We start from the raw sequence: 26,964 nt of genomic DNA on the forward strand, positions 1-26,964 counted from the left end.
ATTTTTGAAACACTTGGTCATATATTCCTCCATATTAACTAATAAAATAGTTTTATCAAGTTATAAACAAAACAACATAAGTAAAAAAGATTCTGAATAAAATGCACATATTTATTTTGAGACAATTGACATTATTAAGATATTAGGTCTTCCTATTCAGAACATAATATTGTATTTTCCCCATGTTTTGGATTTTTGTGCAAGTTCATGTATGAGTATATAGGTATGTGTGTGTATGTGCATAATTATGAAAATTTCAAGTTCTAAATAATTGATGTTAAATTAATTTTTAAATATAACTCTAAGTTGAAACTCCCTTATGTTGGTTTGAATTAAAAGGTAGTCTGGGTGATTGAGAGAGGTAAATTTGATATTCATAATCCTGAGTTTCAAAAAGTGTAGGTTTCAATACATTATATAAAAACAAAGTTAAAAAGCAAGATGAAACTGAAGATATTAACAAATTTTTATTGAAGTACTTGAAAAAAAATTCTCATAAATTTTCACTTACTGTGCTATCAACTGGAGTATAAAAATAGTTTTTGAGTCATAGAAATTTCATGTTACAGGGGATAACCTCTTTCATATAACAGAAATATTAAGGGACTTTCACAAGATAATATAACAAATTGAGAACAGCCAGATTAGAATATGGACCTGTTTAGTCTTAATAATTTAGGATACATCAAATAATATTATATAAGTAAATTTCTTTTACTCAGTTTATACAACCCAGTTTAATAAATGCTGAATGCAAGGGAATGAATTCTTTTAAATTGGTTGAATGTCACTCCAGGATGAATTTCTCTTCTAGAAATGTATACTTCAGGATTAATAGTTCAAAAATGTATATGTTAGTCACAAAGAGACATTTCTATATTTGGGTAAGATGTCACATATGCCTCAGACTGGTGCCGAGTGATTTCAAGGTAAAGCATTTGGTTGAATTTGAGAAAAGCTAGCAGTTTATGGGTTAATAGTTAATCACTTAAACTGATTAATGGGTGTTAATTAGCTTATGCGTAGGTCAGTCATTGTGAATGCTGTGTGACATGAAAATGATTCAGTTAATAATGTAAGTAATGTTATGATAAGGCTGAGAAAAAGACGTTGAACAAATACTCATTCATAAATCTTAGACAGAAGAAAAGCCAGAGCAAACTTCCAGCTACGCAACGTAAGAAACAGGGACATGAATTTGGTTTCCAGATCCTCTTTTACCTGCCTCTTCTACTTAGTTGTAGATTACTGGGTCAACTGTATAATTCAATCAGGTGGAATTTGTTAAACGGTGGAGTGTGTTGTTTGTTTACGAGTAATGTGAGTATACATTTTCATGCATGTATGTTTGCCTAGGAGTAGTGTTTTTATGTCTGTAGAGTTTACTTCAGCTAAAATAAGTCAAGCATAGTGTGATTTTTATCTACAGGGTTATCCTCATGATCTTTATATCTATCCTTAAATATGCCAAATGGCAAATTTGAAAAATTTGGAAAAATACAATATTTCTATCAAAACCATTTTTAGGTAGTAGCTACCAAGCACTTCTAGTGACCTATTTATTTATTTTAATGCTAGAAAAATATGCTTTTCACTTGTAACGTTGGCACCACAGAAGGAAAGATGAAGAGTTGCATATTGAAAATATTGAATAAAGCGAAGCACAGGATGGAGACAGAAAACAGACTGGTGAATGAAGCATGAAAAAGAGGGAGCAAGCCCATTTTCTGCATTTTCTAAATGTTTCTGAGATCAAATGCCTTATATTTTAAACTTCTTTAAATTTCTGAGTATTTAGTAGATAGCAAAGTGGCTATTCAACAGATAAATTTCTCAGCTGCGGGAGCTCAGCAAACAGCAGTCTCTCAGCTTGCTGCCCTCTTCCTGTCTTCAATGTCACCATCTTCCAAGGCAAGAGGTCATGTGGGTGGCACTCTCACCTTTCCAATGAAGTCAGTAAGAAGTGACCTTTTATCAATTGTTATTCATAACCAGCTAACAGACCGAAGAGAGGGGAAAGCTCATTGGCCCTTATTTGATTCAGGACTTCTCTGAAAGTCCCCTTTCAGGGCAAGATTTTGCAAATGTGCCATTAGCACATGGCCATTCTGTAATGGAACTCTGAATTGTTTAGTTCTGTTGACCAGCTTTCCCTCCCAGAAAAGTAGACATTAAAGAAAGTGAAATCTGAACTGGAAGGTATCTCCGGGCATCTGGACTAGACCTCTCTTATTTTCTGATATCTTTGCTTCAAATTGTTCTATCCCGTGCTTGTTCTCTCTCACACCCCCAGCACCGCTTGATGGGTCATACGCACAGCCTCTCCTTTTCCATTGCTACAACCCTAGTTCAGACTGCACTCGTTACCAGGCTCCATTATCTGCCTCTACCCATCTGCCTCTTAATTCAAGAATCAAAATATGCTAGCGTGACGTTAATACTTTGGAATTACTCCATCACTCTCCTGGTTCAATTCTTGTATGATTCCACCAATGTCTACAAAATAATGCGATTCAAAACCTTCCCTCATCTTGCCCTGATCTACACTGACGCATTTTATGATTATTTATCTCTATATGATTTATCCCATACTCTAAAGAAAGTATTTGCTATGAATCCATCTTTCTTATTTTCTTCTTGTTGTCATTTTTCCTGTAACTTTTCTACATTGTTAGTTCCAACCAATGTTAAGTTTAAATTCCTCCTAAAATCCTTTTCTAATTCTACCAAGTAAAAATAACGTCTTCTCTAAATTCATTTCCCTTTTGCTTTATTCATACTCTCCTTAGGGAATTTACTAATTTTTTATGCTAAAACCATTTGCATAGTATTATACTGTGTGTGTGTGTGTATGCAGGTGTGTGGGCTTGTGTGCACACGCACCATATTTTTAGGACTAAGGAGAATAATTATGATTATCCTCAGAGAAGTATAAAAGGCCTTAGACAAATTCAATACCCAACCCTGATAATAAATAATGAATAATCCAATTCAAAATGATTGCTTAACAAGTTGAGTGGTGTAAATAAATAGATGGATAGATAGATTGATAGATAAATAACTGGGAATACCAAGTATAATTTGTGGTGGGCATGAAAATTGGTATCACTGCTTCAGAAAATTGTTTGACCCAGAAATTCCATTGCTAGATACAAGAACAACAGACATGGACAAAAATGTGCATAGGAGCAATATTCTGAATAGCCACAGACTGGAAACCACAGAAATATCATCAAAAATAGAATGGTAAATAAACTGTGCTATATTCATAAACCAGAATATTATGCAGAATTGAAGTAACAAAAACGATTGCTACTAACAATATGAATATATTTCAAAGAGCTAACGTGGAATGGAGAAAGCTAGACATAAAAAGTACATACTTTAATTTGCTTATATAAAGTTAAAAAGAATGTGAAAGTAATCTGTGGTGACAGCAGTTAGATTTGTGATTACAAAATGGAATGACTGGGAGGTGACAAGAGGGAGGTCCCTGGGGTGCAGGAACTCTTCTAGATTTATTTTTTATAAATTTATTTATTTTATGTTTGGCTGCATTGGGTCTACGTTGCTGCACGTGGGCTTTCTCTAGTTGCAGCAAGCGGGGGCTACCCTTTGTTGCGGTGCATGGGCTTCTTCTCATTGCGATGGCTTCTCTTGTTGTGGACCACCGGCTCTAGGCACGCAGGCTTCAGTAGTTGTGGCATGCGGGCTCAGTAGTTGTGGTGCACGGGCTTAGTTGCTCTGGGGCATGTGGGATCTTCCCGGACCAGGGCTCAAACCCGTGTCCCCTGCATTGGCATGCAGATTCTTAACCACTGCGCTACCAGGGAAGTCCTCATCTAGATTTTTGTCTGTGTCTTGTCACACAGGTGTGTTCACGTTTTAAAAAAGGTTTCAAGATGTACACTGATCTCTGTGCATTTTACTGTATGTATGTATGCTATACCTCAATAACAAGTTCAAAATGAATAATTATTGCAATGAATCAAAATATATTGAATAAAATAAAGGAAGAATCCATGGGTTCATTAGTAATACTCAATAATTAAGAGGAGAAGAGAGCAAAGTTGTACATACAGAAGAATGCCAATTACTAAACTTAGAAGTGATGGAAGAACAAGAAAACCCCCAATTTTCAGACTCCATGTAATACTTGATTCAGGTGTGTAATTAGCACTCAATAACAGGCAATTGTTTAAGTGTTTTTGTTTTATTGTTATTTTTCAATGCAATGCTTACTCACCCTCTGGAACCTGGATAAACAATCACATGTGCCTGCTAGGCTGACCTGTCAGAGTCCCAGCAGACTGCTGTCTGTTAAGTATATATAGTTTATGTGTTTTGTTTGAATATAACTGGTGAAAGTGATGGGGTTTTTTAAAAAGCAGTAGTGATTTGGGGTTTTTTTGAGTTTTGTTTTGCTATTTCATTCCATTCTTGACCAAAGCTTCCTTTAAGTCCTTTATTGTGGAAAATTGTCACACTAACTTAAAGGAAGGGGTGGGGGAAATACATAAATTGTCTTCTAAAAAATTAAATAAAATACTGAATATCTTAAAAATATGTATATATATAGTGTGTGTGTGTGTCTTATGAAATAAATGGATATTCAAAATGGCCAGATGAATTAAAAGCATTTGAGTTTAATTATTCTCATATAAAGATAACACCTCTGCTTAAAAGTAGTGCTACTGAAGTTTCCTATGACTTTCGATTTTCTCTACATAGTTGTTTCTTTTGATCCTTCTGTGGTTTTAATCATATTTGACCAGCAGCATATTTTAATGTGACGTGTCATCACTTTTTCTGCCATGCCTGTTTAACTTGTCCTTATGTAGCACTTATTTTCATAGAGGCCTCTATGACTTTGCACCAGCAGGAAGAAATACTAAACCAAAAATTGTAAAGCAGCAGGGTGTAGTGCAGTACGTACAGGCCTGAGTGTCAGACAGATGGACCTAGGTTCAAATAGCAGGATTCCCACTTACTCAGCGAGAGACCATGTCTATAAAATGTGAATAATGAATAGTGAGGGTGGATGTGCTTTAGGCCTACTAAATAGTGCCTATTAAATTATTTTTGTCATTACCATTCCTAGAGTATAACCCAAAGGAAATTGTTCATAATCGCATTGGTGACCTGATTCATTGGGAAGCATTTCTTTCTTATTTTCTTCTTTTTTAATAGCTTTATTGCGATATAAGTCACATACCATAACATTCACCCACTTAAAGTATACTATTCGGTGATTTTTAGTATATTCACAGGGTTGTGCAACCATAACTACAATATTAGAACATTTTTATCACCCTCAAAAGAAACTTTGTGTCCTTTAGCAGTCACCTCCCATTCCTTCCATTACCCCCAAGCCTAGGCAATCACTACTTCCTCCGTATACAGATTTGCCTATTTTGCATATTTTATAAAAATGGAATCATACAATATGTGATCTTTCGTGACTGGCTTCTTTCACTTAGCATAATGTTTTTAAGGTTCTTCCACAGGAAGCATTTATTTCTAATAACAGCGATGTTAGAATGGAGCACCTCTTGTCATCTGGAAAATATACCATAAAGGAATGGATGAAAACAGAAAGCAGAGGGGCTAGCACTCTTGCGTTCCACTGCCACCTGTAATCGCAGGGTGGATCTTAGGACTGCAGAAGATAAAACACAAACAAACAAGCAAAAACCTGACTGAAGAATTTAAAACCTTCTATTGCAGAGGAAGATCTTGGGTTTAAAACAAATCATTAACTATTTTGTAGCGTCTTTCTTATTATTTATGGAGCCCATATCACTGGGGAAGAAAAGCAAAGATTGTCAGCCAGAAAATAAGTTGGGAGCAAGGAAGTCTTTTATCAAAGAGTTTCCATAGGCACTGAGTTTAAGATATCACGAAATGTCACAATTTGGATTGAACAAAGAATAATGTGTCATTCTATTGCAGAGCTAGTTTTTGTTTAATTTTCTATTGTCTTTTGAGGGGAAAAAAGCCCTAACTCTCCTGCAAAAAAACCAAAAACCTGACAAAAGACTTATGAATCTTGTTCAACATTGCTATAGCGCGTTGTTTAAATTCACAGGCTTGAGCAAATGCGTTACTACTCACGACCTCTGCTTTCTTTTTTCTAGGTGCCTCCCATACTCCTTGATAAGCAGTTCTCTGAATTCACTCCAGACATTACACCCATCATTTTGGCAGCCCATACAAATAATTACGAGATAATAAAACTTTTGGTTCAGAAAGGCGTCTCGGTGCCCAGACCCCACGAGGTCCGCTGCAACTGCGTCGAATGCGTGTCCAGCTCGGACGTGGACAGTCTCCGCCACTCCCGCTCCAGACTCAACATCTACAAGGCCCTGGCCAGCCCCTCTCTCATCGCCCTGTCCAGTGAAGACCCTTTTCTCACAGCCTTTCAGTTAAGTTGGGAGCTCCAGGAACTGAGTAAGGTGGAAAATGAATTCAAGTCAGAGTATGAGGAGCTGTCACGACAGTGCAAACAATTTGCTAAGGACCTACTGGATCAGACAAGAAGTTCCCGCGAGCTGGAAATCATTCTTAATTACCGCGATGACAACAGTCTCCTAGAAGAACAAAGTGGAAATGACCTCGCGAGACTCAAATTGGCCATTAAGTACCGTCAGAAAGAGGTGAGTTTTGCCAGACTTTATCCATCAAAATGCCACAGAATTTAAATGGCAGTGAGGGAAACTGGTACTCCAAAATTAGGTTGGGGGTTTAAAGCATTTTCTGCTTAGCTGTAAGTGCATGATATTTCTTGTTTGCCAGATTATGGATGATGAAACACATTGAAGAGGGGCGGTAAGTAGGTTAATAATTAGTGATGGTTTTTGACATCTGTGTTAAAATGTACACAGTTAATGGTGTGTGATGGTAAAACTAATGAATTTTAGAATCTCTGCACTAAGAGTTCTGGTTCTGCCATTTATAAGTTTTGCTACTTTAGAGGGTCACACAGATCTCTTTGAGTTTCGGTTTTCTCATCTGCTTAAGGGACTTTATATTTGATTTTATATATATATATTTCTTTATATGTATAAAATATTTTACTCACAGATTTGCAGGAAGTGTAAAATGAGTGGATGTGTGTGAAGGCTCTTAGTAAATTATAAGGTATGATCCTAATAAAATACATTATTAGAAGTTATTAATAAAGGAAAGCCTTTAGTCCAACAGCAGATGAAAATACTAAAACTTCCTTCATGTCTGGCTTAGTTTCTTGATTTGTCGGGAATGAGAAGTTAAGAAGTCAATTGCAAATTGCAGAAGAGTAATAAATTTTTCATTAGATTTCCATGGATTTGAACATTAAATAAGGAAAATTCAGATCTATTACACTTATTACCTAGTGTAATTGTTGTTTCCATCACTGATTTTGAGTAAGTTCTCAAAAATCTATTTACTTCTACCTCCAGAAAATATTGGTTTTCTTTTCATTGGTGAATTATAGTAATTGTTCTAGAACAAAAGTTGGAAAAAACTATGCATGTAATATAAGATGAAAAAGAAAAAGAAACTTCTGAAAAAAATGTATTCATTTTTTTTTTAACTTGGCCCTAAATATTCTACATTAGCACTGGCTGCTTTATCTATTGCTACTTACTAAATACTTAAGATTGAAGATACCTGAATTTGCTTCTTTGAGTTTTTCCTGTAGTTCTTTGGCCAGTTGTCATGGGAGCCTAAAAGTAATTAACAATCTTTTCCCTGAACAACAAAGCAAACAGCTTCATTCCTGTGCATTCCCACTGATTCTAAAATCACATGTACTAGTATCAACTCATTTTTTTTTAGGGTATTGTGTTTAAGACTCAGGGCTCTTTTTTTTTTTTAAGGGACTAGAATAATTTTAATATGCAACTAGAAGAAATTGATGAAAAATTTCACATGATTAAAGATTGTAAAATACTAAATATGAAACTTACAAATACACCAGATAGATTTAATTGATATTTACAGGACATTCCATCCAAAAAACAGCAGATTACACTTTCTTCTCAAGTGCACATGGAACATTCTCCAGGATAGATCACATCTTGGGTCACAAATCAAGCCTCAGTAAATTTAAGAAAATTGAAATTATATCAAGCATCTTTTCTGACCACAATGCTATGACATTAGAAATGAATTACAGGGGAAAAAATGTAAAACATACAAACATATGGAGGCTAAACAATGTTACTAAATAACCAAGAGATCACTGAAGAAATCAAAGAGGAAATCAAAGAATACCTAGAGACAAATGACAATGAAAACACGACAATCCAAAACCTATGGAATGCAGCAAAAGCAGTTCTAAGAGGGAAGTTTATAGCTATACAAGCCTACCTCAAGAAACAAGAAAAATTTCAAATAAACAATCTAACCTTACACCTGAAGGAACTAGAGAAAGAAGAACAGACAAAACCCAAAGTTAGCAGAAGGAAAGAAATCATAAAGATCAGAGAAGAAATAAGTGAAATAAAAACAAAGAAAACAATAGCAAAGATCAATAAAACTAAAAGCTGGTTCTTTGAGAAGATAAACAAAATTGATAAACCATTAGCCAGACTCATCAAGAAAAAAAGGGAGAAGACAGAAATCAATAGAATTAGAAATGAAAAAGGAGAACAACTGACACTGCTGAAATACAAAGGATCATGAGAGATTACTACAAGCAACTCTATGCCAATAAAACAGACAACCTGGAAGAAATGGACAAATTCTTAGAAATGCACAACCTGCCAGGACTGAATCAGGAAGAAATAGAAAATATGAACAGACCAATCACAAGTAATGAAATTGAAACTGTGATTAAAAATCTTCCAACAAACAAAAGCCCAGGACCAGATGGCTTCTAAATGTTTGATGGAATTTGTTGAATTCCATCAAATATTTAGAGATGAGCTAACACCCATCCTTCTCAAATTCTTCCAAAAAATTGCGGAGGAAGGAACACTCCCAAACTCATTCTATGAGGCCGCCATCACCCTGATACCAAAACCAGACAAAGATACTACAAAAAAAGAAAATTACAGACCAATATCACTGATGAATATAGATGCAAAAATCCTCAACAAAATACTAGCAAAGAGAATCCAACAACACGTTAAAAGGATCATACACAAAGAAAAAAAAAAAAAGGAAGAAACTTACAAGTCATTGCATGCATTAGAACTGATAAAAACTTTCCATCTAAGTGTGCATACTGTAGCCACACCTTCTTTCAGGTAAATTTCTGGCCATCTAAGAACTATTGGAAAGATGTATTTTTGTTGGTGTCCAGTAACTCATCTCTGTATCATTGAAATAAAATATCCTATGAAACACATGAAGCCTGTGCAGTGGATATAATCCTCTTTTCTGCTCCTAATCAGGTATGTGATGTTAGACCAATTATCCTTTAAGTTTTTGTTTTCTCACGTTTAAAATAGGAAAATACTGCCTACTTCATAGGTCAGTAGTTAAGATGAAGCATGACAATACAAGTCCAGATCTAGGCATACTTCCTGGCATATTTGTCCAGAAGAGGAGCTATCTATTATATTTAGTAATTACTGATATTATCATTGTTTTTGCTTATCCCCTCATGGACCCTCAGTATAAAAAGCTAAGTGCATTTGCTATGAAGCAAATGCAGCTTCATTATTAAATGTTTTAATATTTGTACTGAACATTTATCTAGGCCTCGTGGGTTGAATTGCACTTTTGAATTGGTAGTTTGGTATGACACTTACACACTGCTAAAAATAAATAAATTAATTAATAGGAAAATTTTTAAGTTTATCCTCTTACAGTCTATTGTTATAATCATTATGCTAAACTGTTTATATTAAAAAGACATTCTCATCAAAAATGTATAAACTTTATCTCAGACCCTAGGGTTGTCCATGCTCTAATTCTTCCATTATCAGCTTTAAAAAGTAACTTAGATTATATACTACACACTTGATTTTAATTTGTCCTTCTGCCTTGCTTTTTTTTTTTTTTTTTTTTGCGGTACGCGGGCCTCTCACTGTTGTGGCCTCTCCCGTTGCGGAGCACAGGCTCCGGACGCGCAGGCTCAGCGCCCATGGCTCACGGGCCCAGCCGCTCTGCGGCATGTGGGATCTTCCCGGACCGGGGCACGAACCCGCGTCCCCTAATTGGCAGGCGGACTCTCAACCACTGCGCCACCAGGGAAGCCCTGCCTTGCATTTTTTAAATATATTTTAGGTGGTTGATTATGTATGCCCTTTGAACCTGACTGCTACATGCTACACCTCAGAATCAGGAACTGTTATCATAGCAGAGCTCATCAAAAATGCCAGACATATGGTAGGGTTTTGATACATGAGGCTACACTGAGTGACGTAAATAATTAAGAGACTTGTAAAAGGGATAAAAAACAGCATTTCTTTAGCTTACTTTCCTCTTCCTCTGTTCTCCGGAGCACACTCATTGACCAGTTTCTGGGCCCTGCTTCTGTCCTCCAAGCAAGTGCCCACACCGGCTGTTGCTAGGCAAAGGCAAAAGATGATCAAGGCTCCCCAAGGCCTCAGCCCAGGCCCCTCCTGGGGACCAAACATTTCAGCACCTGCCACTGGATAATGGATGAAGCAAATGCCTGTTCAGGACTTGTCAGCCTGGCTGACGGAACTATGACAGGTCATTAGGCATTTAATTTAACACTAGGATTTTAGAGCTTGGAATTCAATCCCCATGAGTTTCTTTACAGCTAATTAATGACATGCAACCACTTTTCCTAATTCATATCTGAAAATGATTGTTTCTGTTTCTTCCACAATTAAATATGAAATTGCATATGTCCACAACATGGTATAACTTCAGCCTTTTAAACTGCACTGATTAGAGTGTGATAAATGTATATCTTCCAAAACATAAAATAGCAATTTTTAACTTTAAGTTAGATATAAAACATAGCTTGTATTTGATACTGCTTTAATAAATACAAAAAGGAAACAATTCAGGAATTTATTTTTAAAGAGGTATATTCTTCTGTTCACCTAATAAAAATGCGTTGCATCAGCAGGATAAACAACTCTTTCCAATGTAGCCTTCATTTGCCGCAGACATAAACTAAAAACATTAGGTTAGTTTGGGATTGACATGTATACACTACTATATTTAAAATAGATAGCCAACAAGGACCTACTGTATAGCAAAGGGAACTCCGCTCAATACTCTGTAATAACCTAAATGGGAAAAGAATTTGAAAAGAATAGATGTATGTATATGTATAACTGAATCACTTTGCTATACACCTGAAACTAGCACAACATTGTAAACCAACTATAGTCCAATGTAATATAAAATTTTTAAAAAACATTAGGTTAATGATAGTTATCTTTGAAAAATTTCATGGTGAATTAGAAAACTTCTCTTGGTCCTCCAGTGAATTACTTTTTTGTATAAAACTGGTGCTTCTGACTCCATGATGATTGACAAACAAGGGTAGCAATATCAGCTCTTTTTCATTATTCAGATCTGATCGTTTCATTTGTCAGTGATGAAGAACAATTTCTTTTGCTCCTTTTGCAAAAAATTCACATTTTGGGGGGCCATGCATCTTGCAGGATCTTAGTTCCAAGACCAGGGATCGAACCCGTGCCCCCTGCGTAGTCCTAACCACTGGACCTCCAGGGGATTTCCCCAAATTAACATTTAAATTTGAGGGTTATTTTCATTTAGGTCATTATTTAATGTTTCATATCTTCTCTGTCACTCATCATGAAACAAAATTAAGCGTCACCACTTTTTGAAATTATGGATTTAACAGCTTATCCCAACCCACATATTTCCTGGAAAATACAAAAACCCAATAGGTTGTCTTTTAGGACTTTATGGAACAGAAACATAATTGTTCTCAACAAAACCTAATGGTTTGAGATACAATATAAAGTATTGCTCAAGATCCCTTATAAATCATGGGAAGAAGAGGGAGCTTTTAAACTTCTCTTACCCTCATTGTTCTTCGACCATATGAGGCATATTCACATTTTTTCTCAATAAAGGTTAGTTGTTTTTTGTCTCAATTCTTGGAAACAGAAACATACAGTAAAACCCTCTAGGATGTATGATGCCTGTGCTATAATTTGGTGATTCGTGATTCTGAAGCTGAATTCAAAAGCTGCGTGTTTACAGATTGCTTCTAGGTAATATAGAACTGGGAAAGCAATCCCATAAGGTCATATTTTTATTCTTTGGGTCACACTCCGTTCCCTTTTCCCCTTCAGCTTTAGGGAGTACTCAGTGGCATGCCCTCTGCTGCCACAGAAAAATACGAAAATACTAAGACCTGTTTCCTTTATGGTTTTTACCTTCATCTGCCCCGTTGCAAGCTCCCTGCATGTTGTAAGAAGGCCTGCTTTTCCTCATTCCAAAACACGACTTCAGTTTTAAATGTGGGGCACCATTGCTGTTTTTCTCCATGGCATTCTCTGGGCTCAGTGATTTTCCCCAGGTGGCTCTGAAACATGCAGCCCAGAACAACTTTTCATCCTTTGCCACATTCTCCTCTAATATAAGGGCATGGGGGGAGCTGGAAATCTTGTTGGCAGCTGCTATGAAGTAAACATATGAGGAACCTAGTGGATTGGCTTAGGGAGCTCTGGGCAAGAGCTGCTCTTTGTCTCTCCAAGTGCAAGTCCACATGTGCTTGCAGGGTGTCCATTCCACGCCAGAGACAGAGGACAGAAAAATGAGAAATCAGCAAGCCCTAGGCCAGGTTTGGATTTCTTCCAGAAGTATCCTAGAGTCTAGAATTTTATTCTTGCTTAGGTAATACAATGAAGTTCGTGTGTGTGCGTGTGTGTGTGTGTACTGCAGTACTTAATCAAGCAGAAAATGCTGACTATAAGCTAAAAATTCCTTTGTAGCTAGATGGCACTAACGTTTTACATGCTACCTTCCTCATTTACGATGTTTTCCTCATTTTCTTTCCTCCTTCCCTCCCTGTCCTCCTTCCTTATTAGCCCCTTCACTCACTTATTTAAGAGAGCCTTTAGGGCTTCCCTGGTGGCGCAGTGGTTGAGAGTCCGCCTGCCGATGCAGGGGACACGGGTTCGTGCCCTGGTCCGGGAAGATCCCACATGCCACGGAGCGGCTGGGCCTGTGAGCCATGGCCGCTGAGCCTGCGTGTCCGGAGCCTGTGCTCCGCAACGGGAGAGGCCACAGCAGTGAGAGGCCCGCGTACCGCAAAAAAAAAAAAAAAAAGAGCCTTTACTATTTGCTACTTGCTGGTGATGCTGAAATCAAAGACAAATGCCTTACCCTCAAACAACTACCAGATTATTAGGGATGGAAGAAAAGTCAACACAACTGTCATAGTGCGGGTTACAGAGGCTGTGGCAGAGCTGCCTTCCTGGAGCCCAGGAAAATGCCTCCTAATTTGGTCTGAAGGTTTTAGGGGAGACTTCCTGAAGAAAAAGTGGCTTAATTGAGTTTCCATGGAAAACCAGGAGTCATCCAGGCAGAGAAGTTACAAAAAGTCATTACGGGAAGAAACACCATGTACAGACGCAGGGAGGCAAAAAAGAGGATGGAGGATGGAGAATCCCTTCATTATTATTTTTTTAAATTAAGGTCCATCTGATTCATTTTTAAAAATTGGAGTATATTTGATTTATAATGTGTTAGTTTCAGGGGTACAGCAAAGTGATTCTGTTATACATATATATTCTTTTATATATGTATTCTTTATATATGCTTTTTCAGATTCTTTTCCATTATAGGTTACAGGATATTAAATATAGTTTCCTGTGTTATACGGTAGGTTCTTATTGTTTATTTTATATATAGTAGTGTGAACCTGCTAATCCCAGACTCCTGATTTATACCTTCCCCCTTCCCCTTTAGTAACCATAAATTTGATTTTTATGTCTGTGGGTCTGTTTCTATTTTGTAAATAAGTTCATTTGTGTCACGTTTTTTGGTTCCACACTAAGTGATATCACGTGATATTTGTCTTTCTCGGTCTGACTTACTTCAGTCAGTATGATCATCGCTAGGTCCATCCGTGTTGCTGCAAATGGCATGAGTTCATTCTTTTTTATGGCTGAGTAGTATTCCATTGTATATATGTACCACATCTTCTTATCCATTCCTCTGTCAATGGACATTTAGGTTGCTTCCATGACCTGGCTATTGTAAATACTGCTGCTATGCACATTGGGGTGCATGTGTCTTTTCAAACTATAGTTTTGTCTGATATATGCCCAGGAGTGTGACTGCTGGATCATATGGTAGCTCTATTTTTAGTTTTTTGAGGAACCTCCGTACTGTTCCCCATAGTGGCTGCACCAGTTTGCATTCCCACCAACAGTGCAAGAGGGTTCCCTTATTTCCACACCCTCTCCAGCATTTATTGTTTGTAAACTTTTTAATGATGGCCATTCTGACTGGTGTGAGGTGATACCTCATTATAGTTTTCATTTGCATTTCTCCGATAATTAGTGATGTTGAGCATCTTTTCATGTGCCTCTTGGTCATCTGTATGTCTTCTTTGGAGAAATATCTGTTTAGGTCTTCTGCCCGTTTTTGATTGGGTTGTTTTTTTGTTTGTTTTTTTTGACATTGACCTGTTATGAGCTGTTTGTATATTTTGGAAATAAGCCCTTGTCGGTCACATTGTTTGGAAATATTTTCTCCCATTCTGTAGATTGTCTTTTTGTTTTGTTTATGGTTTCCTTTGCTGTACAAAAGCTTTTAAGTTTAATGAGATCCCATTTGTTTATTTTTGCTTTTATTTCCATTACTGTAGGAGATGCATCCAAAAAAATATTGCTGTGATTTATGGCAAAGAGTGTTCTGCCTATGTTTTCCTCTAGGAGTTGTAAAGAATCCCTTCGTTCTTTCTGCCCTCATTCCCACCCTGTGGCCCCTGCTTTGGCCTTTCACTCTGCCTGGCACTCATGGATGGCTTCTGTATCAGGTCTCAGTTCATATTATCACCTTCCCAGCAAACATCCAGAATACCCACCTAATCACTGTCCTCTTCCTTCACCCTTTATTCCCAGGCATTCTCTTTACATCACAATGTTGTTACAATGGCCTTTATCACAGCCCGAAAAGATTCTGTTTATTTGTGTGTTTAATGGTTTTTATCTGTCTTTCTTCACCTATATCTGTTATCTTGTCTGACTTCATTATCAGTGAAAGTCTAGTGCTTGGAATAGTGCTTAGGACATAGGAGTGCTAAATAAATGATCATAAATTAGAGGAGTGGCAGGAGCTGAGATTAGAGAAAATGACAAAGAATAGGTTGTAAAGGGATCAGCAATCCTAAGGCTCATGGCTTTCCTAAAATCTGTGAAATTTAATCATGGTTTAAATACATAAATCCATATAATCTTTATTATTTTCTCAAACTGCTGTTTCCCAGAGATGAACTCATTATCTTCCCCTTTAAGCCTGGCTTTCTTCTGTCGTCTCTGTTCGAGTATAAGGCCTTCCCAGTTACTTATGCTAGAAATCTGAGACTCATCCTTGATTATTTTATATGCATCACCTCCCAAAGTTTGATGTGGTAGATTAAAGATGGCTTCAATTGAGAGATGCCATCTAATTACCCTTCTCCTCGATCAGAGCCTGCCTTGGCTACCTGCCTGAACCAATAGAATGCAAGAGAAGTGACTTTCTGTAACATCCAAGGCTTGGTTGTAAGAAGTCTTGCAGCTTCCACTTATGCTGTCTGGCAGCGCTGAGGTGCCGTGTGAGAAGTCTGACTGTCCTAAAAAGGCCATCACACCGGAGAGGCCGTGGGTACACACTCTTGCTGATTGTCGCACCTGAGCCCAGCCTTCCAACCCTTCACTCCAGTGACAAGACTTACAAGAGAAGTGAACTTGGACCTTCTTTACACTCCCACACCAGGCCATCCTCTAGCTGGATACTGCTGAGTAACTTCTATTGATGCCATGTGAAACAGAAGAATCAACCAGCTGAGTCCTGCCCAAATTCCTGTTCCACTGTTACGGACTGAATGTTGTGTCCCCCTAAAATTCATCTGTTGACACCTAACCCCCAATATGATGATATTTGGAAGTGGGGCGTTTGGCAGGTGATTAGGTCAAGAGGATGGAGCCCTCATGAAAAGGATCAGTGCCCTTATACAAGAGACCCCAGAGACATCTCTAATCCTCTTACTACCATGTGAGGACACAGCAAGAAGACAGGCCCTCACCAGACACCAAATCTGTAGCATCTTGATCTTAGACTTTCTGGCCTCCAGAACTGTGAGAAGTAAATGTTTCTTGTTTAAGCCACCAGTCTATAGTACTTTGTTAGAACAGCCTGAACTGACTAAGGCATGCACAAAATTGTGAAATATTGAATATACATTGTTGTTTTGAACCAGTAAGTTTTACAGCGTAGATCATTGAGGTTCTTGTAAACCACCAGAGCCTGCCCATCTTATTGCCCATTATATTCCCTACTATTTCCCAAATTATTTCCTCCCTTCCAGCCTTACTCCTCCTGCCCTCTTTAATGAAGTCTTAGACTAGTGTGTCTCACCCAGTTTCCCTGCATCCGTGGCTCCAATCTCATTCCATCCAAAATCACACCACACTTCAGAATTTTTAATATGTAAACATTTCCCACAGTAAAATTTTTAATTTTTTAAGTATATTCATATTGTGGTATAACCATCACCATCATCCATCTCCAAAACTTTTTCACCTTCCCAAACTGAAACACTTTACCCATTAAACAGTAAGTCCACATTCACCCCTCTCCCCTGCACCTGGCAACAACCATCCTGCTTTCTGTCTCTATGAGTTTGACTCATCTAGATTCCTTATATAAGTGGAATCATATACTCTCTGTCCTTTTGTGTCTGGCTTATTTCACTTGCATGGTATCTTCAAGTTTACCCATGTTGTGCATGTATCAAAGTTTCATCCCTGCATGTATTTCACTGTATGTATACGCTGTATATACATTGTATGAATAATATTTCACTGTATGTATATACCACATTCTGTTTATCTATTAATCTATTGATGGACATTTGGGCAGTTTCCACCTCTTGGCTACTGTGAATAATGCTGCTCTATTATGTTATTTTAAAACTGTAACCTGGTTTCCTATCCTTTACTTTGTAGATCCCATAAAGTAAAACCCAGTCTCCTCAACAGGATAGATGATATCTGGGTGCTGACTTCCTGCCCAGACTCATCTCTCACCCCTTCCTGACTTTTGCTGTATGCTCAGCAATTCCAGATTGCTATTATTTCCTCTCCTGTGCTGTGATCTGTGAACGTTACCTCTGTAAACTTTCTTGTTATTTTATTACCTTGAAATACAACCATTACCTCTGGCTAGATCCTACCCCCTGTTCAAGATGTTAAGCCTCGGCTTCAGAAAGGTCCCACATTTGCTCTCTCAGGCTGGGTTTGCACTCCCTCTTCTATGTCTGGAGCATGCACATTTACCACTTTATAATTTCCTTTTTACATTTCTTTCCCCTTCATAAGACTGTGAGCTCCTGAAGCCAAGAACTGTGCTTTTTTTTTTTTTTTGCTATAGTCAGCATCTGTGATGGCACCGGCATGTGGTATATGAGCTCAACAAATGTTTTTTTCTGCCAGTCGATGGATTTTTATAATACCTTGTTAGTAGTCCTTCTAAAGGATTTTGTGTGGCACAATAACTTGATCATTGGTGAGAAGAAAGTAACAAAACTTTGTGTGTAATTTCTGTTGATTGCCCCCCTATGTTAATGACACTGGTAAATTCTACAAGGAGAGACAAAACCAGTAGACAGCTCCCTTGGGAGTGGGGAAGGGGAGACACTACTTAAATAATATTTAGGCAAACATACCAAAAATACAATTGTTTTGTATGAGTTTGCTTTGAATTATTTTAAGAATGAATTTTTAATAAAATAAAATGCTTTTAATAATATCGATAAATTTCCATCTTTATTCCTTATACAGATTGACTTTTATCTGTTCAAACAAGAATTGTTGAAAATATTACACACACAGCATTGACCGTGTGATTACAGTTTAGGTGCCAGGAAGCTGTAACAGCTATTAACATATAACTGAGATATTGTTGTATTGAACCTTTTTATTTTTTGTCTTTCCTGTGTACCTTCTCATGTTTTTCCATTCTGTTTTTGTTTACTGTTTTATCATTTCTTCATGGACCACCAGTTGCTAATACAACTCTGGCTGGGTCTTTGGCTGCAGAGGCAGAGTTTTGAGTTTTGCAGGTTTTTTCTGTTAAGGAAAAATAATCAATATCCCAGGACACATAAGCAGCCTTGGCTTTGAGATAAGGCCAGAAATCTAGCTTCTGTGTGGTGACTGTGTGTCTTGGGTGTCTGAAAATCTTGGCAACCCATTTCGGAAAGGGCAATGAGTGAATATGCAAGAAAGTCTGTTAGCCAAGCATACTAGAGAATGGAGAGATATAAAAATAATGCTAATAACATTCCATATAGTGGAATTTTAAGTGGCAACATTTTTTTTGTTTAAAATATCATCAGTTCATATGAGAATCATTGGCTGAAAATGTACAATGTTATGTATTATCTCTTTTTTAAACAAAATTCACAGAACATAAACTTTTCTTTATAATTCAGAGCTTTGGAATGAACCTCAGTTACTGTACTCTTATGATCTAGTTGTAAGTTTAGGATTTTTAAAAATGCTGATATGAATAGCTATTTAGGCCTATATAAAAGTATGGCAGAAATCTGCCCTTTACGTAGTTTTGCAGTCTCTCTCCTCAGGATCAGACTTCCAGCTGTCAGTTCTGGAGAATGCTGATTCAGCTGCCTTTTTATATTTATTTATTTTAATCAATTTCATACTAAGCAACCCAATAACCACTCCAGGTAGAAAGAAGTGTTGGAAAACATAGTCATAACCGTCTCAGGGCTTGAGGACGCCTCCATAAATATGATGCGTCAGATTGAATGCCTTAATACTGTGACATTATTCAACTTCTTTGAGAAGAAGAAAATAACAGCCTTATTGCTCAGCTTGTCAAGCCCAAGGCCAAGAACAGAATCAGCTTTCTATCAGGAATGGCTCGTATCTGGAATCCTCTTTCCTCCTAAGATCCGTGGTAGATACTTGCATTGTGTTTTAGTGGCTGCTTTAAGAATTGCAATATATACCTTTATTAGTGTTCTCTTGCTGTTTTGTATAGTAGCTCAAAACACCACAGATGTCTTATGTACAGTTCTATATGTCAAATCTGACACAGGTCTCATGGGCTAATACTGAGTATTGGCAAGCCTCATTCATTCTGGAAGCTCCAGTTGAGACTCAGTTTCCTTGCCGTTTCCAGTTTCCTTGCCGTTTCCAGTTTCCAGAGGCTTTCCACATTCCGTAGCTCATGACCGTCTTTTTGTATCTCTAAGGTCAGCAATAGCAAAAGGTTTAGTCCTCCCCATGAGCATCACTCTGGCCTCCTCTTCTACCTCCATTTTTCATCTTTTAAAGACCCTCTGACTACATTGGGCCCCCCTGGATAATTCCGGATAATCTCCCAGTTTTAAGGTTAGCTGATTAGCGATCTTAATAACCATCGTCCTTGCCGTGGAACATAACATATTTACAAGTTCTGGGACTTAGGATGTGGGCATCTTTGGGGGGCCATTCTTAGGTCTACTACAATGCCTTTAATTTTTCACCATCTATTTAGAGTTCATATTGTATAATTTCATGTAAAATGTAGAAGCTTTGCCCCAGAACAGGCTCATTTACCCCATACAACTGACCTTTATGCTCTCGTTACATAAACATTCCATACATTACAAACCTCACAAGACAGTGTTTTAATTTTTGCCTTAAATATTGGCATGTACATTGTTTAAATCATCAGAAAAAAAATTGTTTTTTTATCTATTTGCCTTTTATGTTTTTCATTCCTTCCTGATGATCTGAGTTTTCCTGTGGAATCATTTCCTTTCAACCAGAAGAATTCTCTTTAGCATATTTACCAACTGATATTCCTGGTTTTCTTTTATGTGAAAATGTCTTTGTTTCTCCTTCATCCTTGAAGAAGGTTTTTGCCGATTATAGACTTCTGCATTGACAGTTTTTGCCTTTCTCTTTCAGGCTTTTTATTGGCCTCCATAATTTCTGATGAAAAGGCAGCAATAATTTTAATTGCTGTTTCCCTCTATGTAATGTGCCTTTTTTTTCAGGCAACTTTTAAGATCGCCTTATTATTTTTTACTTTTTAGCAATTTGAATATTATGTACCCTAGCATGGTTTTCTCCATTTTTATCCTGTTTGAGGTTTTCTGAGCTTCTTAACTCTGTAAATTGATTTCCTTCACCAATGTGGGGAAAATGTAGGCTGTTATCTTCAAATATCCTTTTGCTGACTCATCCTCTTTCTCTTATTCTTCTGAGGCTTCAATGATACCTTTTGACATTGTTCCACAGATTCTTGAGGTTGTATTCATTCCTTTCATTTTTTTTCTTTTTTTTTCTTCGGATGGGATAATTTCTATTGATCTTTCATCACACTGACTTACTCTTTCCTCTGTCATCTCCATTTTACTGTAATGTCCATTCAGTAATATTTTTAAATTTTAGATATTTTATTTTTCAGCTCTAGGCTTTCCACTTGGCTTTTATATAGTTTCTCTTTCTCTGCTGAGATTTATGTTTTTATTTATTTTGACCATATATTTCTTTGCCTTCTGGAGCAGATTAACAATAGGTGCTCTAAAGTCCTTGTCTGCTAGTTTGCCATGTGAATTATCCAGGGGTCAGCCTTCACTGATTGTCTTTTCTCTTGAGAATGGGTCACATTTCCTTGGTTCTTTTTATATGGAGAAATCTTGCACTGTATCCTGGATATTGTGAAAGTTGTATTGTGAAGACTCTAGATTCTGTTATGATCATTTAACTGTTTTTTTTTTTTTAATTTAGAAACCAATTTCCTTAAATCTTATGTCAGTTCTTCGTCCAGCCGCTTTAGTGAGGCAGTCTGCAGTCTGCCCTACACATGCATAGTTCAGGGTTCTACACAGAATTTAGGAATCCTAATCCCTGGTTCTCTCCTTTCTGGAATTTGCTCTTCAATTTCCATCAGCTCTGGTTGCCCTAGACACTATCATCTATTTCTTCAGGCTAGAATAATTCAGATTTGTTCAAAGTCTTTGCCACTCCATATTATACCACAGTGGTGATAAATATATGATAGATAGATGATAGACAGATAGACCCACTTCACTTTCCTGGTCCTTTCTTCCAAGTTTTGACTCTTCCAGAATCTGTCTGTATTTTTTTTTTCATTTTTCAGAACTGTAGGCTAGTTTTTCATGGTATTTTATAAAAGTTATAGTTCATTTTCAAGAGGGTTGGTCTATGTATTAGTCTGCTAGGGCTGCCATAACAATGTACTACAGATGGTAAAAACAACTTAATTTTCTCACAAACTCTGGAGGCTAGAAGTCTGAGATCAAACTGTCAACAAAACTGGGGTGTTTTTGAGACCTCTCTCCTTGGCTTGTAGATGACTGTCTTCTCTCTCTGTCTTCACATGGTCTCCCCTCTTACCTCATTTAACTTTATTACTTCTTTGAAAACACTGTCTCCAAACAGTCATATTTTGAGTTACTGCAGTTTAGGATTTTAACATACGAATCTTAAGCATCTTGAACACAGGTTAGCTCACGACAGTATATAAGGAAAATCTTCAGCCATACCAGAACTTAAACTCACCCATGGCTATTAGGGATACTGGACAAGATACATGTTTCCTCTGAATTCTAATTTAGTCTCAGACTCCTGCTCAGGCCCCCATTACTAATAAACTTGTGTTGGCATGCGAGATAAAATATATTTTCCATCCCTGTTCCAACATACTCACAACATCTACAATGTCAACTATAATGTTAATTTCTAAAATTAAGTCTTTATTGCTACCTAAATGCAACCTACACTAACTCATAAATATCAATATAACAAACATGAGTGTTTTCTCTCCATTATGCCTCATGTCCAATAACCAACTTTTGTTGAACTTTTCTTCATGATATCTCTCGGATCTGTCCCTGCCTCTGAACTGAAGCATCAGACATGGAATTTCATTGCTCACTGTTCTCTATCTAAAACTTTCCAGTGGCTCTCAAATTTCACTCTGAATATAGCCAAAATCTTTACAGTGCTCTCTGAGTTTGAAAACCAAGTTCTTACTATTTTATTAACTGTATCACATACTTCTGTATTATGTGTCATTTTTTTGGTTTGTTTTGTTGCCTATTTCCTCTGACAGAAAGGAAACTACACCAAGACAGTTTTTCATTTGTGTTCATTGCAAAATCTTAGACTTTAGAATACAACCTAGATTCTGATAGATGGCTAAACATATTTGTTGAATTAATCTGAATGAATGTATTATTTGCTTTCCCATTATTCTTTCTCTTATTGCAATGATGTTATTGGAAAACAATAACTCAGAAAAAAAGAATACCAACAAAATACAAGATGTTAACCATATTTTTTAAGACAACTGATCATATGTTTAGAAACCCTTTCTTTAAGCCTTTGTGAGTCTTTATATTAGTGACACTGCTTTATATTTCATTATGATGGGAAACATCTTAAATCTGAACTATTTTACCATCTTTTAACGTAATAGTAATGAACCAATAGTATTTAAAATAAATATTTAAATACTTTGTAAAACAGAAGTAGTACTCTGTTCTAAAACTATTTTCTGACACTTTCATCTATTAGCTGTTCATTTTTTTGTGAAAGGCTCCAGTATAAACTATCTTAAATCTCTAAATTGTGGTAATTCACTGATGAGGAGGAAATTCTATTAACAATTTTGAAAATTGTTCCGGAACCTATGTCTCTCTCTTATAGCTCCCTGAAAAACATGGTGAATATGAAATATTATCATAGAAATAAGCTTTTATCTACTGAGCAGCCTAGTTCTGATTTTTTCCCACCTATATGTATTATTTTACCATTACCATACATCACCATGTCAGAGTTAAAGTGTACATCTGTGTATAAACATATATTCTGTCTATTGAGTCTATATTTTACCATTCTCTCTTACTGTAGTCTTCCATATGAACCTAAAAATAATTTTTTAAAAACCCCACAAAACTTAGATGTACCCAAGAGAAACAGCTATGAGGAAAATAAACTCACAGAGGACAATTTAAAAATAATTTTTTTCCAGCTTCCTAGTTTAAAAATAGCATGCTTGTTGAGATGTGTAACAATTAAAAATAGCTCTTAAGTAGAGAGACTGTGTTTTTTTAAGATCTGTTTATCTGACTTTTCATGTCAAAAATATTTAAGAATCAAAGTTTATATTTCACCAGTAATGTCTTTAAAGTCCTCAGGGTAAACCCCACACACACGTCCCACCACATACACAGAGTATTAACTACTTCCTGGATATGCTAGATAGATTCAGAGTTCATATCAATCACTTTTTAAATATGCTATATAGGTTCAGAGTTCAACTTTATTTTGAAAAAGAATAAATCAGTTTTGAAGTTTTCTTATATAAAACTTGGCTAGAAACTCAAAGCCAGTGAACCGTAAGCATGGTTCACGAACCATTCCTTGTTGGCAAGTGTACGGTAAAGAGATCCTTGCTTGAAGAATGCTGGTATGAAGTAGAAGTATACATTTAAATGAATAGCTTGAAGAGAATGGATTTGTAATTTTAGGATTCAAAATTTAATTGAAAATTTAGTTTAAATTGAGTGACTTAGAGGCTTTGCTAGGAATTTTTAGTAGTAACATAGAAATGTATCTCTACACTCCTTAGGAAAACTACTAACATAATCAAATACATTCACCAATTTAACTTCTTTCCAGTTCTTTTTCTCCCATATCAGGAAGTACCCACTCTTTAATGAACTTGTTCATCTTCCTACTTGTAATTCTTATATTTTTTTAATATGTAAAATCTCCGTAGACCTTTAGGGTAAAGTGATAGCCCAACAATTGCCTCATCTAGGAGACTATACAAGAAGTCACAGCAAACACAGAAGGTACTTTCTCTTAGAAAAAAAAATTAAAATTTGTTTTTCATAGTATTTGTTCTCTGCTTTTGATTTGCAGCTAAAAGAGAAAAAATGTTTTCATGTTCTTCTTAATCTTAAAAATACACACAAACATATAAAAACAATATGTTGAATTCCAGCAAAGGTTTATCAAGTCTAGAAGTTCTTAAGAACACGCCATAAGCCTATATGTAAAAAATTAACAGGAAGCCTAGGGCTTGACCTTGGCTCCTGAGAAGGATCGGGACGCCGAGGCACATTCCCACAGTTCCTCTGAGTCACTTGCTGTGTCATTCATAGGTTGGCAGGGATAGTTCCTAGTCAACAATTCAATTCCGGTCACTGTCAAACCTCCATATACAGTTATAGGAGAAGAAAGATAGACGGTTTCTCATATTTGCCAATTCTGAATAATTACCAAGATCACATTTCAATCAGCAGATTTCTCAGGAGTTTTTTGTGTCAAAACTGCCTATGATGTTATGATCCAGTGAATAATAATTTATTATAAGGTCAAATGCAATGCCTGGAGTAAGTAACACATGATCCAATTTAGTAAACCCACTTCTCTCTTTGCAGAGTTGCAAGTGAATACAGAAATACTTGCAAATTGCTTTGAGCTGTGTAATGCCTCAATGCAGACATGTGCATAGGTAAGGGAAGACAAGAGAAAGGAAAGAAGTAATCATATTTTTGCACCTGGTACTATGATAAGCACTTCTTAGACTCTGTTTCATTTTATTCTTCAAAAAACATGGCCGCTATTTGTATAATCTTCATTTTAAAGACAGGTCTTTCTGGTTCTGGAGCCTACACACTTAATATAGTACCACATTATTATTATCTATGAAACGAAAGATTTCTGTATTCATTTGCTCCTTATTCAACCCTAGCTAAAAGGATTTACCTTGTTGGTTTCCTTATAGGTCTGTATATTGGCACCGGTGATATGCATGTCTAGCCTGCAAATGGCATGTCTCTCTCAGCTTTGACGTCAGGTGGCTCACACTATACCATCCAGCCATATTCAGGTGTAGGTCCCAGGAAGATGGTGGACAAATCTGAAAGTTAAGCATAGACAAGAGCTTCCACATTCAGGCCGTGAGACTCCTGTAAATTCATTAGGACACTGAGAACTATTTTAGGGGAGGAGAGATAAGAATCACATTGCTTTCATTCATGTATTTATGCATGTATACATGTAGTTATTTATCATCCACTAAACAAACATTATTGGTGCACCTACACAGGCCAGGCATTGTTAGGCATCGGAAATGCAGAGGTGAGTATGACAAGTATAGTTCTGGCCCTTATATACCCAGTAGTCTAGTGGAAGAGAATAATATGAAAAAGAATTACCCAAATAAGTGTATGAGGGCAGTCTCTGAAAAGTATAATGAAGGAGCATATTGGCGGGTATATAACCACACCAGCAGGCAGTCTGAACTCGTCTAGATGTTCCAGACAGACTGAATGAGAAATGGGAGATAAAGAGGTACAGGTGTGGGGTGGGCAGGGGTTGGGGGTATGGATAGCATTGCAGACCAAGCAAGCATCATCTGGGACAATTCTGTGGGGATGGAGACACCAGAGGGACCGGAGCACAGACAACCATAGGGCGAGCGGTTTGCAAAGCCCTGTGGAGTGGTGGGGCAGCAACCTGAACAGCCATATCCTCGTTAAGGACGTGTTTTCATCTTAAAAGCGGCAAGAGGTTTTTAAAAGGCTTTAAGCAGGGAAGTGGCATGATTAAATGTGTGATTTGAAAAGATCTCTTTAGGTGCCGTGTTTAGAATAGAGTGGGGAAAATAACTGAAGTGTTTCAGATAAGACATGATGGTAGCTTGGGCTAAGTGGTAAGAGGAGAGAGTGAGAAATAGACACGTAGGGAAAACAATCGTACTTCTCAGTGATTGCTTGAATCCTTGGAGCTAGGGCAAAGGATGCATAGGGATGAACCCAGACGCTTCCTATATAAGTGTTGAAATTGAAGTGAGGGATGCACAGATTCTTATTAAATGTGGTCACTGCTTGGTTACTGCATTCATCTTCTCATCTTCCTGAGCACATCTCTCATTTAGCAGAGAAAATTACCCCTTTTACCCTCAGGATCAATAAGTGATTCCTCTCCTTGACCTTCTAGAATTTCTGCCCTGTCTGGAAAGTCTGAGAAAAGCTAAACTACAAAACAAAGCACCCAAGGATTTTGTTTTCTTCTGTCTGGCTTCTCTTCTTTTATTCCCCCTGATTATATACATCCAAACTACTACATCTCATCCCACATAAAATGACTCTTCTCCCTCAATCCTTTAACTTTGAGAAATTCTTTTAGTTCCATTTAGAAAACATCAAGTAAGATTTAAGAGGCTAGGCAGTGGAAATACTCATTTCTCTTTGGAGGGATTATTCTTTTTCTTTCAAGGTTATTAGTTATCTAGAGCATGAGAAACGGCATCTGCAACAATCCCAGGGACTCAGAAGATTAAGAAAAAGAAATGAAAAGCCCTCTTGACCGCAAAGCCGGTACTTTGGAACCGAACGCTCAGTTTTATTTCATTCAATTTTTAGAACTTGCTTAAACCAGTATTATTGACTTGATATCTTTCATTGTCTACATAAAAGAATGCAAAATGGAAGAAGGTGATGGTAGATCGCTACCATCTCACTGCCGCTATCCAAAGTCTATAACTACTGAGCTGGGATTATAGATCTGCAACTTTGACTTCATTCGGGGGTTGACTTGAATCCTGAGCTACTGCCCCTCACCCTGCATTCCAGTCAGCACCACACCTGATAAGGAACTACCTTTGCCTCTGCCGTTAACTAGTTTTGTGGCTCTGGAAAATTCATCTGACCTCCCTGGACCTCAGTTTCCTGGTTGTAAAGCCAAGAGGTGAGGCTTGATGATTTTTGAAGTACCTTCCACTTAACTTTCTAAGAAAGACAAA

The 26,964-nt window shown here is 37.0% G+C and overlaps 1 protein-coding gene and 1 long non-coding RNA gene across 2 annotated transcripts in view; one reads left to right on the top strand and one right to left on the bottom strand.

Annotated features, from left to right (window-relative positions):
- TRPC4 (transient receptor potential cation channel subfamily C member 4) overlaps positions 1-26,964 on the top strand; it is a 115,886-nt gene that overhangs the window by 22,414 nt on the left and 66,508 nt on the right. The window contains exon 2 of the mRNA XM_089899659.1: positions 6,138-6,656. Within this exon, the coding sequence (XP_089755785.1) occupies positions 6,138-6,656 (519 nt within the window). The remainder of the gene's footprint in view (positions 1-6,137; positions 6,657-26,964) is intronic.
- Positions 2,846-26,964, bottom strand: part of LOC111175256 (uncharacterized) — a 47,135-nt gene continuing 23,016 nt past the window's right edge. The window contains exon 3 of the long non-coding RNA XR_002644672.3: positions 2,846-25,077. This is a non-coding gene — a long non-coding RNA (uncharacterized LOC111175256). The remainder of the gene's footprint in view (positions 25,078-26,964) is intronic.

This window comes from Delphinapterus leucas, chromosome 18 (genome assembly GCF_059928025.1).
Source record: "Delphinapterus leucas isolate spDelLeu-1000000601 "Yukka" chromosome 18, BTC_Dleu_Yukka2, whole genome shotgun sequence".
Taxonomy (NCBI): domain Eukaryota; kingdom Metazoa; phylum Chordata; class Mammalia; order Artiodactyla; family Monodontidae; genus Delphinapterus; species Delphinapterus leucas.